Source organism: Hyperolius riggenbachi, chromosome 1, assembly GCF_040937935.1.
Source record: "Hyperolius riggenbachi isolate aHypRig1 chromosome 1, aHypRig1.pri, whole genome shotgun sequence".
Taxonomy (NCBI): Eukaryota; Metazoa; Chordata; class Amphibia; order Anura; family Hyperoliidae; genus Hyperolius; species Hyperolius riggenbachi.
In genome coordinates this window covers 561,268,807-561,284,728 of record NC_090646.1, presented here as the reverse complement: position 1 = coordinate 561,284,728, position 15,922 = coordinate 561,268,807, and the positions used below count along the sequence as shown (strand labels likewise).

At 43.7% G+C, this 15,922-nt stretch overlaps 1 protein-coding gene across 1 annotated transcript in view; it reads right to left on the bottom strand.

Moving 5' to 3' along the window:
• Positions 1-15,922, bottom strand: part of RIOK2 (RIO kinase 2) — a 65,347-nt gene that overhangs the window by 43,890 nt on the left and 5,535 nt on the right. The window contains exon 4 of the mRNA XM_068247489.1: positions 14,114-14,289. Coding sequence (XP_068103590.1) covers positions 14,114-14,289 — 176 coding nt within the window. The remainder of the gene's footprint in view (positions 1-14,113; positions 14,290-15,922) is intronic.

Here is a 15,922-nt window from a genome sequence, read left to right as displayed (position 1 = left end):
GAGACTTCTGGCATCTGTGTAGCGAGAAAAAATTCGCTACTTTTGCGTTCATAGGGGATGCGAAGAGGTCTATCTCCGGGATCCCGAATCTTTCTGTTATCAGTTGAAAAACTTCTGGATGAAGTTCCCATTCTGTTTGATTCACCTCCTGACGACTCAAGAAGTCCGCTTCCACATTGAGGACCCCCCTTATGTGGACCGCCGACAGCGATAGAACCCGAGGCTCTATCCAAACGAGAATCTCCGCGCAGAGAGACATGAGCTCGCTTGATCTCGTACCCCCCTGCTTTGAGAGATACGCCACCGTCGTGATATTGTCTGAAAAGACCTGAACGTGATTCTCTTCTATTAGAGACTGAAAAAATAGAAGAGCTCTCTGAACTGCCAGAAGCTCTCTGAAGTTGGATGACTTCCTGCTTATAGCCTGGGACCAATTTCCCTGGGCATGATTGCCCAAAGACGTTGCTCCCCAGCCCCAAGAACTTGCGTCTGTAAAAATCTTTATTGGATCGTTTTGCCTCCAGAATCTCCCCGTCTCCAGGTTCTGTCTGCTCAGCCACCATCTTAAGTCGACCCTGACTAAGTCTGGGATCGAAATTCGTAGATCCAAGGATTCCCTGGATCTGTCCCAATTCGAAAGAAGGAGAGACTGAAGCATTCTCCCGTGCGATTGAGCCCAAGTGACTGCCGGGATTGCTGTTGAAAATAGACCCAACACTCTCATAATCTGCCTGAGAGACGAAGTCTCTTGGCTGATTAAATTGTTTATTTCTGACTGTATCTTTATAATCTTTTCTGTCGGCAGGAAAATTTTCTTTTCTAACGAATTTATTTTGTAGCCTAGAAAAGTAATTTCCTGGGTCGGGTTTAGAGACGACTTGGCGTAATTCACAATCCAGCCCACCTGAACCAGAGTGTGGATCACTATATCCCTGTGGGTTTTGGCTAGATCTTCTGTCTCCGCAAATATCAACAGATCGTCCAGGTAAGGGACAATCGAAATTCCCTGAAGCCTTAAACCCTTCATCACTTCTGCTAGCACCTTGGTGAACACTCGCGGAGCTGACGCTATTCCGAATGGAAGAGCTTGAAATTGGAAGTGACGAATGTGGGAGGGAGCTCTGATTGCGAATCTCAAAAATTTTTGATGTGCCGCAAAAATCGGAATGTGCAGGTAGGCGTCTTGAAGGTCTATTGAGACAAAAAATTCCTTGCCTTGCAATAGGGACCTTACTGAATATATACTCTCCATCCTGAATTTCTTGTACGTCAGAAACGGATTGAGAGATTTCAGGTTTAAAATAAACCTGAACTCCCCGTTGGCTTTCTTTACCAGAAATACGTGGGAGTAGTATCCCTGGAATACTTCTTCCTGGGGAACATGAATAATCACTCTTTTTTCTAGAAGTTTCTGAATTTCCAATTCCAAACCCTCGGCTTTCGCTCGATCCTTCGGAATTGGATTTACAAATCTCCTCTGCGGGGGCTTGACAGAGAATTGCAGGCGATAACCCTGACTTATAATTTGTAAAACAAACGGATTGGGATTCAATTTCTCCCATTCTAACTGAAAATAAAGAAGTCTGCCCCCTACTGGCAGAGAGTCATTTACCTGGTTTGGGGGGGATCAGTCCTCCCGAGAGTAAATCCCCCTCTACCTCTCCCTTTCGGAAAGGACCATTTCCTCTGCACATTCCTGTTTTTGGTTGGCTCTGGCTCCTGTCTTTTAGGGAAAAAAGGCCTTTTACCCTTAAAACTTTTCTTCTTATTTGGGAATTGTTTCCCCTTTTCGGCTGACCGGGAAAGTACTTCCTCTAAACCTGTGCCAAAAAGAAGATTACCTTCAAATGGAAGGGCACATAATTTGTTTTTGGATGTCTGGTCCCCTTCCCAGGTTTTCAACCACACTGCTCTCCTAGCCGAATTAATAAGTGCTGTCGTACGGGCTGATACACGAATAAGTTCTGTAACTGCGTCGGCTAAAAAGGCTACCGCCTTCAGAACTACTGGAAGAGAGGCTGCATAATCTTTTAGTGGAACACCTTTAGAAATTTGTTCAATCAAATTGTCCATCCATATTCTAAGATTACGGGAAATGCAGGTGGCCGAAATACCTGGGATGAAACCAAACGCAGCAGATTCCCATGCTCTCCTGAGAAGTGAATCTACTTTCTTATCCATCACGTCTTTAAGGACCCCAGCATCCTCAAAGGATAAGTCCGAATCCTTGGAATATTTGGATAGGGACGCATCTAATTTAGGACATTTAGTCCATTTATCAATTTCTGCCTGAGAAAAAGGGAACTTTCTCTTTGCTGACTTTGGGATAAACAAGGGCCTCTCTGGATTTTGCCACTGGGATGTAATGATTTCCTGCAGAGTTTTATGGATAGGAAAAACCCTACCCGTGGCCTGACCTAGACCAGAATAAACCTGATCCTGAGGGGTAAGTTCAGGAACTGCTTCCTTAATTTGCTCAGTAACATACACAGCCTTGAGCAATTCAGAAGACTCATCAGGAGAAAATAAAAATCTGGGAGTTTTAACTGTTTCCTCTCCCTCTGATCTGGGCTGCTCTCCTTCCTCCTGTGATATATTCTCTGATAAATCCTCCCCCTCCTCCTCTTCTCTATCTTCCTCTTCCTCCTCAACCCCTAAGATGTCGGGCAGATTTGAAGGCTGAGAGGGAGTAATATTGGAAGGACCTGGAAGAGGATCTATAGCAGGTGGCACAAAACTTTCTTTAAATTTGTCTAAAGTTTCTTGCATGTTTTTATTTACTGATTCCATAACTCCTTTCAAAATATTAGAAGTTTCTGAAACCACAATAGCATCAGTGCAGGCCTGACATATATTCCTAGGGGTCTCTAGGGCAATTTTGGTGTTACATAAACCACATCTTTTATATTTAGGTGGTGCAGTAACTTTGGGCTCAGTCTTTGCCTGGAAAAAAACACATGACAAGACATCCACTGAGATATGCCATATTGAGGGGATAAGTAAAAAACACATCCTCCACTGGAGGACTTACCACCCCAGACCCGGATTGCTGCACCTGGGAAGAGGATTTGGCCGCCGCATCTGCCTCCCGCTGTGTCGGCTGCTGCTGCGGCTGAGGTTGCGACATCCTCTCTGCCAGCGGTGCACTTGCGGAGACGCCAGGAGCACGCTCTCTCAACTTCCTGGCTCTCCGGATTCCGCCTCCTCCTTTAGCCGCGTGACCGATGCGTCACTTCCGCCTCTCTCCGATTGGCTGGATCGGCTGTCAGACCGGATGCGCCTTGCAGAGCCGGCGTCTGACGGAGGAAGGAAAGTATTCTGGTCACACTCCGCACGGAGACCAAATACCTGGCTGCAATATATTTTAGAGGAGGTCCGCGGCTAGCGTTACCTCTGTACGCCTCGCCACCGTCCTCTGCCTCCTCTGGGAAAAAGACTCACCCTCTGGTGAGTACAAGAAAAATAACAAACGGGAGCTTGCTTCTTTAGGTGTTTCCGTCACGGAAACACAGATGAACTGAGGATGGAGGGTGGGCGGGGGCTTTTAAACTTCTTGTTGGTGTGTTTCCACAGATCCTGGGCGGGACCGGATCTCTCAGGTTGTCCCGGATGACAATTAGAGAAAATTATATCTTATTTATGCTTGATTTCTAACCCGAATATAGGTCATATGTAGAGTTACCGGAAATGTACCTTGACAGGCCGATACCCTGCCTCATATACATATAATCTTTATACACCAGGGGAAAACTTGATATTCATCTATATAAATGCATACTGTGAGAATCATTTAGGTAGCTGTATTGATCATTGTTGTCATTTCTTAAAATGTAAAAACGATTGGGGATGCTTTCTGTTTAGTGGTATGTGTAATATCATTGATTCAACTTGCAACTCTATTGTGATGTATTATCTATGACCACCCCAATAAAAAAAACTTGTTTAAAAAATAAAAAATACAGTCTATGACTGATTCTGGATGTATTAATTGCAGAATAAGACTGGAGTAACAGAGATGGCCATGATTGTGTTACAGAATCCCATGCTTGCAGATCTATGTGACGGTTAGACCTGTTTTCAATTAGTTTTTCTGCAAGCCTGGTGTGTGTTCTCGCTGGGTTACCCTCCTTGTTTATTGAACATTGAGAGGGCTCCTGTTTTTATTTCATGCATCTTTGCCTTCTTCTGCAAAACAGAAAGCGAGATACTGGCAGGCCTTGCTGTAAAAACCCATGCGAGGACTTTCAGCGTAGACAGATGAGCCAGAAATACTAACAACAACATGGAAAGAGGCGAACAGGAGGCAATTTAGCAGAGAGAACAGTTTCCCTATCATCATTTATCAACGTAACATTAAATATTTGCAATGCTTGACATGTCAGACAGACATAAAAACAAGCACTTCATAAGGTGCACAAAGGTGGTTTTCAGAAATTAACAGGTTTTAATTTTAAAGGGCAAATTTACCTTTGTCAATTGATTAGAAAAATGTTCTTACAAGTCTCCATTTATATACTTAAAGAGGAACTGTCGCAAAAATCTTAAAATTTAAAACACATACAAATAAGAAGTACTGGTACATTTCTTCCAGAGTAAAATGATCCATACATTACTTTTATCCTATGTTGCTGTCACTTAGGGCCCTTTTCCACTAGCAGTCGCTAGCGTTCACGCTGAACGCTAGCGATTGCTGAATCGCAATTACCGGCGATTTCCCGGCGTTTGCGGCCGCGATTTTGCTATGCTATGCACTGCATAGCAAAATTGCGGCAAATATCGCTCCGCCGCGCGTTCACGTTCCTGTCAAAAACGAATTGCGGTAGTGGAAATGACCTACCGCGATTCCTATGTTAAAAAGCAAACCGTAGCGATTGTAAAATCGCTAGCGGTTTGCGACTTTACGATTCGGCCAGCGCAAACGCGCTAGTGGAAAAGGGCCCTACAGTAGGTAGTAGAAATCTGACATTACCGACAGATTTTGGATTAGCCCATCTTCTCATAGGGGGGTTCTCAGGGTTTTCTTTATTTTTAAAAGCACTTAGTGAATGGCAGTTGCTCCGTCCAACTGCCAAAATAGTGTGCAGCGAGCAGGGAGGCTGGTCAGCATCTTTGTGTTAATCATTTTCAGGGAATGTCTTTTTAAAGAATAAAGGCCATGCTGAGAATCCCCCATGAAGATATGGACTAGCCCAAAACCTGTCGGTAATGTCAGATTTCTACTACCTACTGTAAGTGACAGCAACATAGATTTTCGCGACAGTTCCTCTTTAAAGAGAAACTAAATATTCCAATTCCAATTAATCTCCAGGCAGTCTATCCCAATTAAGGCAGACTGTAAAATTTCTACTCATGCTTTGCAATATAAATGCTCATAAACGGGCTCCTTTACATCTACTGCTGGCCACACACTGGCAGATTCATTTTGAAGAAATTAGCATAAAAAAAAAAAAAATTACCAACAGTAGAGCTGATCAGTGCAGTAAAAGTGCAATGAAAAGAAGTAAAAAAAAAAAAAAAAGTTTACTGTGACAACGTTAAATAATTCCACAAAGGATTAAATAAAAGTACAGATAGTCCCCTACTAATAAACATGTGCGTTAGAAATGTCTCAAGCATATAAAGTTGTCCTCATGTACAAAATAAAAAACTGTACGGTTTGTAAATTACAGATTTTGTTATGAGGTAAAACAGAAGGTTTATGCGATAATGCAGGTTGGAGTGAGCTCTGAGTAGTCCCATGATGCATCACTGTTGAATATGCAAATCATCCTTTGATGTCCCTGATAGCTAAACATGCCTCCAGAACCGCTAGTATGCAGTGGTGTGTCAGAAATTGTACAGATGCACAATAATCCAACTTTCAAACAGAGGCGCTTAACTTGAATCCTTGTGCAGATTGTTTGATACTCCTCCCTATATTGCCTGATGAAGCGGGTTTGAACCTGCGAAATGTGTTGCATTTCTTTTTGGAGTTCCTAATAAATGTGTTTGACTGTCTGAATCACAGTCGTTGTCGTGTCTGCTTGAGGGAGGTAAGACCACCACTTCCTCCTTCAATTTTGCCATTTAAGTTGGTTTTTAAACTCATTTAATCTAATCTTATACTTTTGGCGCCTCTGTTCATTGTATACAACTTTCATACAGACTGTTTAAGATTGGTTGATCCTCATCAGTGCATGGCATAGATTAATATGGCTCTATGGCAGGGGTCAGGAACCTTTTTGGCTGAAAGAGCCATAAACTCCACATATTTTAAAATGTAATTCAGTGAGAGCCATACAATAGGTTTCAAACGGGGACAGTGCGCATGCACAGCAGCGGGCTTACATCCCTGTTGCCATGGTGATGTGTATACAGTTGATCCGCTGGGCAGCGGAAGTGTCAGACACATCTTCAGCTTCTTTTGGATTTCAGCAACATCAGCAATTTCGCCGAGAGCCGGACAGGAGAAATACTGACTAACAGCTTGTACAATTAGCTAGCTGACTTGGGGGTTGATTCACTTTGTAGGAGGAGCTCCCCGCACTTTGGCCCAATAGACTGCCTGTCAATTGACAGACAGCCTATTGGGCCAATCAAAAGCCAGGCAAAAAGTCCAGGTCAGCACACCTTTTCAAAATGCAGATTGTCTCAATCCATTGCTTCATAAGCACGTGAGAAAATGACAATTGTTTCGGGGCCACGGCAAGTCCCCTTCTTCAGATAGTGCATACTTGTTTGGGTGCTTGGGTTCAGCATCTACAGGGTATAGCACCCGCACCTTGGGTAAGGTGTGCCACCTCCGCAGCAGAACTGTACTATTGGGCCAAAGTGCAAGGATCTCATCCTACAAAGTAAATGGACCTGACAGGATCCAGGGTGAGACAATTGGAGCAGCCGATCGTTTTGGGGTAGCACGAGTAAGTACTGCTGTAGCATGCACCACTAAGTGTGTCTACTTTGAAAATGTTACTTGCGCTGCCACACTAAGCTGCGCTGCTTGAGCAGTGTAGCTTAGTGAATCAACCCCTACTGATTTGTATGTGAGCCAGATGTAGCCATAAAAAGCAGGGCTGTGGAGTCGGAGCCGTGGAGTCGGAGTCGTGGAGTCGGGCAATTTTGGGTGCCTGGAGTCGGAGTCGGGAAAAAATGCACCGACTCCTAATGAATTTGTAACTGTAATTAAAATAGAAAATATGATAAAATGTTCTATTTCTCAGATAATAGTCATTAAAAATAATGTATATATACAGTATATATACAGTAATAGCTGTGCTTAGTCCACAAAAATGAAATAAACCAATCAAAATTAGTTACTTGTGCTGCTTCAATAAAGCAGTCCCCGTATTTTTAAGGTCAGATATACATATCTGATTGTGACTGTATATATGATGTGTACACAGAAATCTCTTATATATACACTAAATAACATCTATGCTGTAAGAATAAAGCCTGATGTGTAGCTGTGTCACTAATAGAGATGGTCAACGAGATGGAAATAATTCTGCATTGATGCTGATTTATGCAAATGTATGCACTCCCTTTGCTGATGAAATCAAATAATTTGATATGTTGTTAAAATTTGGTTTGGTGACTACAAATTAAAGGGTAACTGAGACGGATGAAAAGTAAAGTTTTATACATACCTGGGGCTTCCTCCAGCCCCATTCAAGCTAATCAGTCCCTCGCTGTCCTCCACCACCCGGATCTTCTGCTATGAGTCCTGGTAATTCAGCCAGTCAGCGCTGTCCGGCCGCATGCCGTTCCCACAGCCAGGAACATTCTGCACCTGTGCAATAGTGCTGCACAGGTGTAGTATGCTCCTGGCGGCGGAGTGTGTGCATGCGCACTACGCCCGACTGGCTCAAGTACCTGGACTCATAGCAGAAGATCCAGGTGGTGGAGGAGGACAACGAGGGACTGATTATCCTGAAGGCGGCTGGAGGAAGCCCCAGGTATGTATAAAACTTTAATTTCATCTGTCTCAGGTTTACTTTGTTACACAGTAGTACTATACTCTACATATGCACTCCCCACAGAGCTGCAGGGAATCCACTGAGAATGCTGTGCACATTGAACACAGAGGTGTTGTCAGTCACCCATAAACCTTGTTCAGATTGTGCATGAAGAATGTGTAATAGAGGAAGAATCTCCTCATTCCCCTGCAGAGTACCTGCACATCATTCTTACATGTACCCACGGTTACATTGCCTAGGGCCTGATAGATGTTCTTTGTTCCGATTTGTACCTTTTACAAGTACTCTTACCAAGGACTAGTTTTAGTCTAAAGGGAATAAATATAGTATTCTACATATCCTTCTCACTTCAGTTATCTTGTAAAATTCCTAAGCGTTGGCAGTTAAGAGACGAATTTCATGTTACATACTTTTAATCAACAAAATTGTAATATGCAAATTAGAGGAGTTGGAGTCGAGGAGTCGGAGTCGGTGGAATCCTAAACTGAGGAGTCGGAGTCAGTGGATTTTTGGACTGACTCCACAGCCCTGATAAAAAGAGCCACATTGGCTCCCAAGCCATAGGTTTCCTGCTCTATGGGGCAGGGCTTGAAACACCCAGAGTTGCAGATTTTTCAGCAAGCTCATGGTGAACCACAACTCCTAGGAGTGTGCAAGGAAAAACTATTTTGCATACCAGTTTACTAAGGAGGCTTTTTTGGTCCTTTGTAGCACTTTACAAACTCCTAGGACTTCTGGTTCACCATGAGCTTGCTGGGTAATCTGTAACTCTTGTTATAAAATATTATATAAACTGCTGTAAATTGTAGGGGACCGCCTGTTTTCCCTAAGTTATATCAGTCATTACAATTCATCACAATGAACACATTTCTTTCTTCACATTCCTTCAGCTGATCTAAGCTCACAAGTGCGCACTCAGATGAAGGCGTGCGCAGTACTGGTGAACCAGTCTTTGGAGCTAGTCATGGACGCTAGTAATTCTGAAGGCTGCATGAGGAGTGCCGAAGAGCTATTTGAGCAATCTAGTCAAAAAGCTTCCATTGGGGACGGCGACGGAATGGGGCAAGGAACGGGAAGGCTCTATGGTGTCCAGAGCCTTCCCTCTGCAAAGATAGGTATTTAAATGAAAATAATTTTTCTCTTCAGATTCCCTTCTAGCCTTGTAGTCATGCTAGATGGTTCTAAGCCAGGAATGGGAAAACTCGGCACTCCAGCTGTTACAGAACTGCAAGTCCCACAATGCACTTGCCTTTATGAGTCATGACTGTGGCTATCAGACTCCTGCAATGCATTGTGGGACTTGTAGTTCCTTAACAGCTGGAGGGCAAAGGTTGCCCATGCCTGTTCTAAGCCCTCCTTACCCATCCATTATAACAGAACATGTCGCTAGTCTGCAGGCTAGCAATGTGTCTGTATTGAACTCAGACTCGACCTGTCATCCAAGGGATCAAGTACTGATCCCAAAGGGTGAAAGTCCTCATATATGTATAGGCTTGGAATGGGATCTCTCCGGCAACATTTTGGGGCTGAGTTCTATACAGATTGTTGCCAAGGAGAACTGACGAAGCTGCAGGGGTATGGAGGGGGCAATGCCCTCTAGTGGGGAAAAGACAGTACTACACTGCCTGCTACTACTGTTTTATTGCTACAGTTCTAATATAGTAGCTTGAGCCTAATATTTATTGAATTATCCCATCTGACTGCTATATTGTGGCCATTTTTTTGTGTGTGTATGTGCCCTAATGCTACCGTGTTTTTGTTCAAATTTTTCACAAGCTTTTGTAATTACAGTATACTACAAAAGCAACACACAGTATGGAAAAAAGCAGAAAGCTGTCCAATTTTTTTATTTTTTTTTCGAAAAAGAAAAACTAAAAAAGAAAAATCCTGAACAGCGAGGGGCTTATCGACTTTTATTATATGTGCAGTGGTGCATGTTTCAGGCTATGCTGCAAAACATGTCCAATGTTAACTTAGTGAGTGCCCTGCCTAAAGGTGGCCATACACTGGTCGATGTGCCATTAGATCGACCAGCTGACAGATCCCTATCTGATCGAATCTGATCAGATAGGGATCGTATGGCTGCCTTTACTGCAAACAGATTGTGAATCGATTTCAGCCTGAAACCGATCACAATCTGTTCAGCTGCTCCTGCCGCCTGTCCCCCCCCCCCGTATACATTACCTGAGGCTGGCTCCCGGGCGTCTTCTCTGCACTGCACCGCACCGCTGTTCTTGCTCCATCCCGGCGCTTCCTGTGTTACTCCGTGACCAGGAAGTTCAAATAGAGCGCCCTCTATTTCAACTTCCTGGTCACCGGAGTGACACAGGAAGTATAAGCGTACACTGGGACATGCGGAAATGCGGTGCAGCGAGGAGAAGAGGACCCCGGAGCCAGCTTCAGGTAATGTATACATGCTCGGATCGGGCCCGAATCGTACGCCGCAAGCGACGCGCTCCTACCGGCGGGCGATCGAGGGTAATTTCCCGCACGGCGCGATCGACGGACCGATCCGATTTCGGGAGGGAATCGGATCGGCGGGTGCGTTTAGCGCAAGCGATTGGCAGCAGATCCGATCCCAGGATCGGATCTGCTGTCGAAACGGCCGTGAATCGAGCCAGTGTATGGCCTGCTTAAGTGTGCTACTTGGCAGCAAGGTATTGGTAATACCAGGAATAAATAAAATTTTCTAAAATAAACACTTTGAAGTGCTTTAAAGGAACAAATTAAATTGGGGGTTAAAAGGTAAACTAAAAACAAACAAAAAAAAATGGTGCGATTTAAAAAAAATAAAAAAATATATGTTCTCTCACTTTCCTCTGTGTCTGTAACACTTTAGCATAGGTCTGGGTGCACTATCCATTTTAATGAAGTGGCTCTGCAACACCAGGAGATTTTTGTGGCTAAAATACATTCAACATTTTTAGGAAGGAAAAACCCTTTATAAAAAGGAGATTTTAAAGAGAGACTGTTACCAAGAATTTAAATTCATCCCAATCAGTAGCTGATAACGCCTTTCCCATGAGGAATCTTTTACTTTTCACAATCATCATTATCATTACCAGGGGGGTCTGTTTGGCTGATATTGTGGTGAAACCCCTCCCACAGTATGTCAGGACCATGGTTTTGACACCACACTGTGGGATCCTTGTTGCATTGTGGGAAATAACAGCTGTTTCAAACTGCCAAAAAAACAAGCAGCATCTCCTTCCAGTGACATCACCTGCCAGCAGTAAAAATGCCACCCTGTGATAAATGTCAGAATGTAAATCAGGGAGAGGAAAGATTTTACAATGGGCAAACACTGACTAAATCATTTATACATAATTATTGTAAAAATGAAGCACTTTTTTTTTAATTAAATTATTTTCACTGGAGTTTCTCTTTAAGAACTTTTGTTTGGTGAATCAAAGTTCAATTAAAGATGAATTTAAAGGGGAACTGAAGAGAGAGGTATATGGAGGCTGTCATGTTTATTTCTTTTTAATCAATACCAGTTGCCTGGCAGCCCTGCTGGTCTATTTCTCTGCAGTAGTATCTGATTAAAACCAGAAACAAGCATGCAGCTAGTCTTGTCAGATCAGACTTATAAGTCTGAAACACCGGATCTGCTGCATGCTTGTTCAGGGGCTATGGCTAATAGTATTAGAGGCAGAGGATCAGCAGGGCTGCCAGGCAACTGGTATTGTTTAAAAGGAAATAAACATGACAGCCTCCATATACCTCTCTCTTCAGTTCCCCTTTAACAACTCAGCAATATTTTCATAGCCAGGGAACAGTACAGAGCATCTAAGTTTCAACATCAAATTGGAAAAAGGATTTTTACAAGCAATGGGTAACGTTCATACTAAAACAGAATATTTTTTACGTTACGGTGTAGCAAACAGAATAAAAAAAAAAAAAAAGCATATTCCATGTCCTATTTTAAGAAGTATTAAAATTAAAAATTGCTTAGGATTGGTCCACTCATACCAGCATACAATTCACGCATGCAACTTAAGTTTCGACTGGAAGAAACAGGGATTTAACCTTAAAGGGGAACATACTCATATTAATCCAACCACCCATTCAATGAGCTACAAACCCTTAGGCTGGTTTCACAGTGGGACGTTACAGGCGCACGTTAGAGCAGCCTGTAACGTAGCCCACCGCACAGCAATGAAAAATGAATGGGCTGTTCACAGTGCCCACGTTGCGTTACTCAGTAACGCTGCGCCATAACAGAACGTACTGCATGCAGTAGTTTATAAGCGGCAGAGCCGTGTTAGACTGCTTGCACATGCGCTGTAATGTTGGGGAGGAGCGGAGAGCGGCCAAGCACATGGCTAATTAATATTCACTGCACTCAGTGACGTGCAGTGTTTACTTCCTGGAGCAGCCGCTCTGTGCAGCGATTGGCCGGCGGGACCACGTGATGCCGCATGCGCACAAGAGTACGTATCACGGACGCCAGAGTGAGCTGCACAACGCGGCTCACTCTGACGTCCACATTAGAGAGCACCAGGCGTTGCGTTAGGGGCACGTTATGCGACCATAACGTCCCCTAAAACGCAACGTCCTGGTGTGAAACCAGCCTTAGGCTCAGTTCCCACCTTTGTAGATAATTTACCTCTCCGGCACATTTTCCGCACCTCTCTGTTAACACAAGAAGCGGATCTTATAGTTAAAAATAAGATCTGCTTCCAATTGTAAAAAATAAAAAAACAAAACACAGATCAGTTCATTGTGGTGCAGCAAAAGAAACAGTCCAAGCTTGCCGCATTTTTCCACAACGGAATGCCAGGCAGAAGCATGAGGATACTTACTGGATTGCAAAAGACCAATGGGAATCTTTAGCAACAGGGAGGATTCACATTGGTTTATGGTTGACCAATGGAAATTCTCCCTGTTGCTAGGGAGAACTGATCTATTGTAATCCTATGGGGAGCCCCATGCTCCTGCCATTCTCCGCTCGTTTCTGAAGCTCACAGACTGGAGGAGTCAGCAGCGGCGAAACCAGGGGACATGTGAGTGCCTGCAAATTAACGGCAATCAATGTGGACTAAGCGGATGCAAAACAGACTGGGCAGGTGTGCAATGGATCACAGCACATACAGAGTGGATATGTCTACCATGCCATGGGAACCAAGCATTACAGCATTGCAATAATGGGCTGTAGTGGAATAAACATAGGCGAGCTGCAGCTTGAAGCCTGGCCAGCATGGCTGCCACAAGCATTATAATATACAAAATAACTGTGCCCCTCCTACACTGCCCATAAATAGGGGAAAGGGAGGTGCAAAGAGGTGTGGCTAAGTCAAATGCAAATAAGTATTAACCCTTGCACTCAAATCTTGCATTTGCAGTAATACATAAAACACGACAACAAACACTGCCAAACAGAATGGATTGTTGCTGTGTGCGTTATGCGTTGCTGTGAGCCTCTGCATTATCTGAGGGTTTGCACTTGTGTTAAAAAGGATAGGTGCGCAGGAAAACTGCAGACAAAATGCGGTGCTATGAGATTTTCTTACAATTTCCTGTTTTTTGTTTTTTTTTTCTCTATAGTCGGAAAAAAATTAATGCAATGGCAGCACAAAAACAAATGTTCAGAGAAAATCGTACCAAAGGGAATTGATTGGTGTAAAGTAGAAAGATCATGAATTGCAGTGCATTTGTAATAACGATTTTAAGTGGAAAGGAACCATTCAAGGATTGACAACCAGAACTCTGTTCTAAGAAAGAAAATACTGCTGAAGGTTATCAGAACTTTTATAGTAGGCCATAGAAACCAAGTCTCTCTTTAGAGTGGACCTGAACACTTGCACAGGACAGAAGGAAAACCTAGAGAAATGAACCCTGTAGATAGTTTAGCCTGTTTCCCCTCATGTGTGTCTAATCGCAAGTTGTAATTTGATCTCTCCCCTGTGTCAGCTGACTGCCATGGCAGAGAAGGCAGATAATCTCACTTGAAAGCACAGGATGCTAAAAAAAATATGTCTGCTGCTATAAAAAGCAGGAAGTAGAAGAAGTGAAAATGTTTATCAGCTGCAAATAAGAAATGTTTTTTGTTTAAAGGTTATGATGCCGTTGTGTATCTTTTAGAGCAGAGAGGAAGTTCTGAGTTCAGGTCCTGGAGGAATTAGGATACTAGCTCTAGTCAGTTTATCAGATATTACCTTCATATAGGCAAACTCCTTCATTGCAGCGAGACGAGACAGATACAGCCATGACATCTTGTGTCGGTGCTTGTGATAATCCCGTTTATTTTTAAGATTGCGAAAGGAAGTTCTTCCAAGACGATGCAGTTTTAAAGCAAGTTGTGTTTCTTCTTCATTTGCCACAATGTAGATATCTGGACATAGGAGGGCATCAAGAAAGAATAGAAGAGTCAGCGGCAAAGCATGTACTATTCTTCAGATTTGCAGTACAATAAGGGGGGGTTCTCAAGCTTTCATCAAACACATCCTAATAATGTTACTTTATATTGCTAAGCAAAAATAAACAGCCAGACTATAAAATCAATTCAAAACAGATTTACCATTGCTACCGCCTGCATTTTCTCAGACTTACTCAACATGAGATGTGCTAAATCTATAAAAGTCTCCCACACGACAAACACGGTTCTCCCCAGGCTCTTTTAACCAGGTGCTCCACCCGGCTAGTTTTGGTGAGCACCCGGCTGTCATCGGCTCACCTCCTCCTATGCTGTAAGCAGAGTTTTGCAGAGAAGCAACGGCCCGCATTCTCTCATTTCACCCCACCCGCCTACTTTTTTCTCTTTCTTTTCAACAAGCTTTTATTAAAACACACATAATTATGCAGTACAAAATCAGCAATGAATAGTCCAGTTACACCTAATGTAGCGCAGAACAGTATATACTAGGAAAACAAAACAAACAGTGTACACTACAAAAGCTTGGGTAGGTGAGTGAGGACCCCCTGTTGCGAGAATGGGTCCAGGACAACCAAAATTCAATGCAGTTAGGAAATGCATTGCGTTCAAATATCCAAGGGCACAGAGAAAACATTAAACAGCTAAGTCAATAAGAAATGTACCATTCTGCCCATGAAGACCAAACTTTGAGGAACTGATCTTCAAGAGCGAAAAGGTAATTCTTATTTTTTTTAGGGCTGCAGAGTTTAGGGAGGGGGACTTCCAATCTTCGGCTATGACGGCCTTAGCGACATTACAAAATTGGACCAGCAGAGCATTTTGATATTTATCTAAGGAGCAACCTGCCACCCGGCTACTTTTTCCATGCCACCCAGCTGGAAAAAAATTCTGGGCGAACACTAAGGCTGGTTTCACAGTGGGACGTTACAGGCGCACGTTAGAGCAGCCTGTAACGCCCCCCACCGCACAGCAATGAAAAATCAATGGGCTGTTCACAGTGCCCACGTTGCGTTACAGTGTAACGCTGCGCCATAATATAACGTACTGCATGCAGTACTTTGCAAGCGGCAGAGCCACGTTAGACTGTTTGCACATGCTCAGTAACGTTGGGGAGGAGCGGAGAGCGGCCAGGCACATGGCTAATTAATATTCACTGCACTCAGTGACGTGCATAGTTTACTTCCTGGAGCGGCCGCTCTGTGCGGCGATTGGCCGGCGGGACCACGTGATGCCGCATGCGTCCAAGAGTGCGCATCATGGACGCCAGAGTGAGCTGCACAATGCGGCTCACTCTGACGTCCAAAGCAGGGAGCACCAGGCGTTGCGTTAGGGGCACGTTATGCGACCATAACGTCCCCTAAAACGCAACATCCTGGTGTGAAACCAGCCTAAACATTATTAAAATTTTTCATCAGATCAGATGCAAGATTTATTTTAAAGGGGAACTGAAGAGAGAGGTATATGGAGGCTGTCATGTTTATTTCCTTTTAGACAATACCAGTTGCCTGGCAGCCCTGCTGATCCTCTGCCTCTAATACTATTAGCCATAGCCCATGAACACGCATGCAGCAGATCAGGTGTTTCAGTGGTT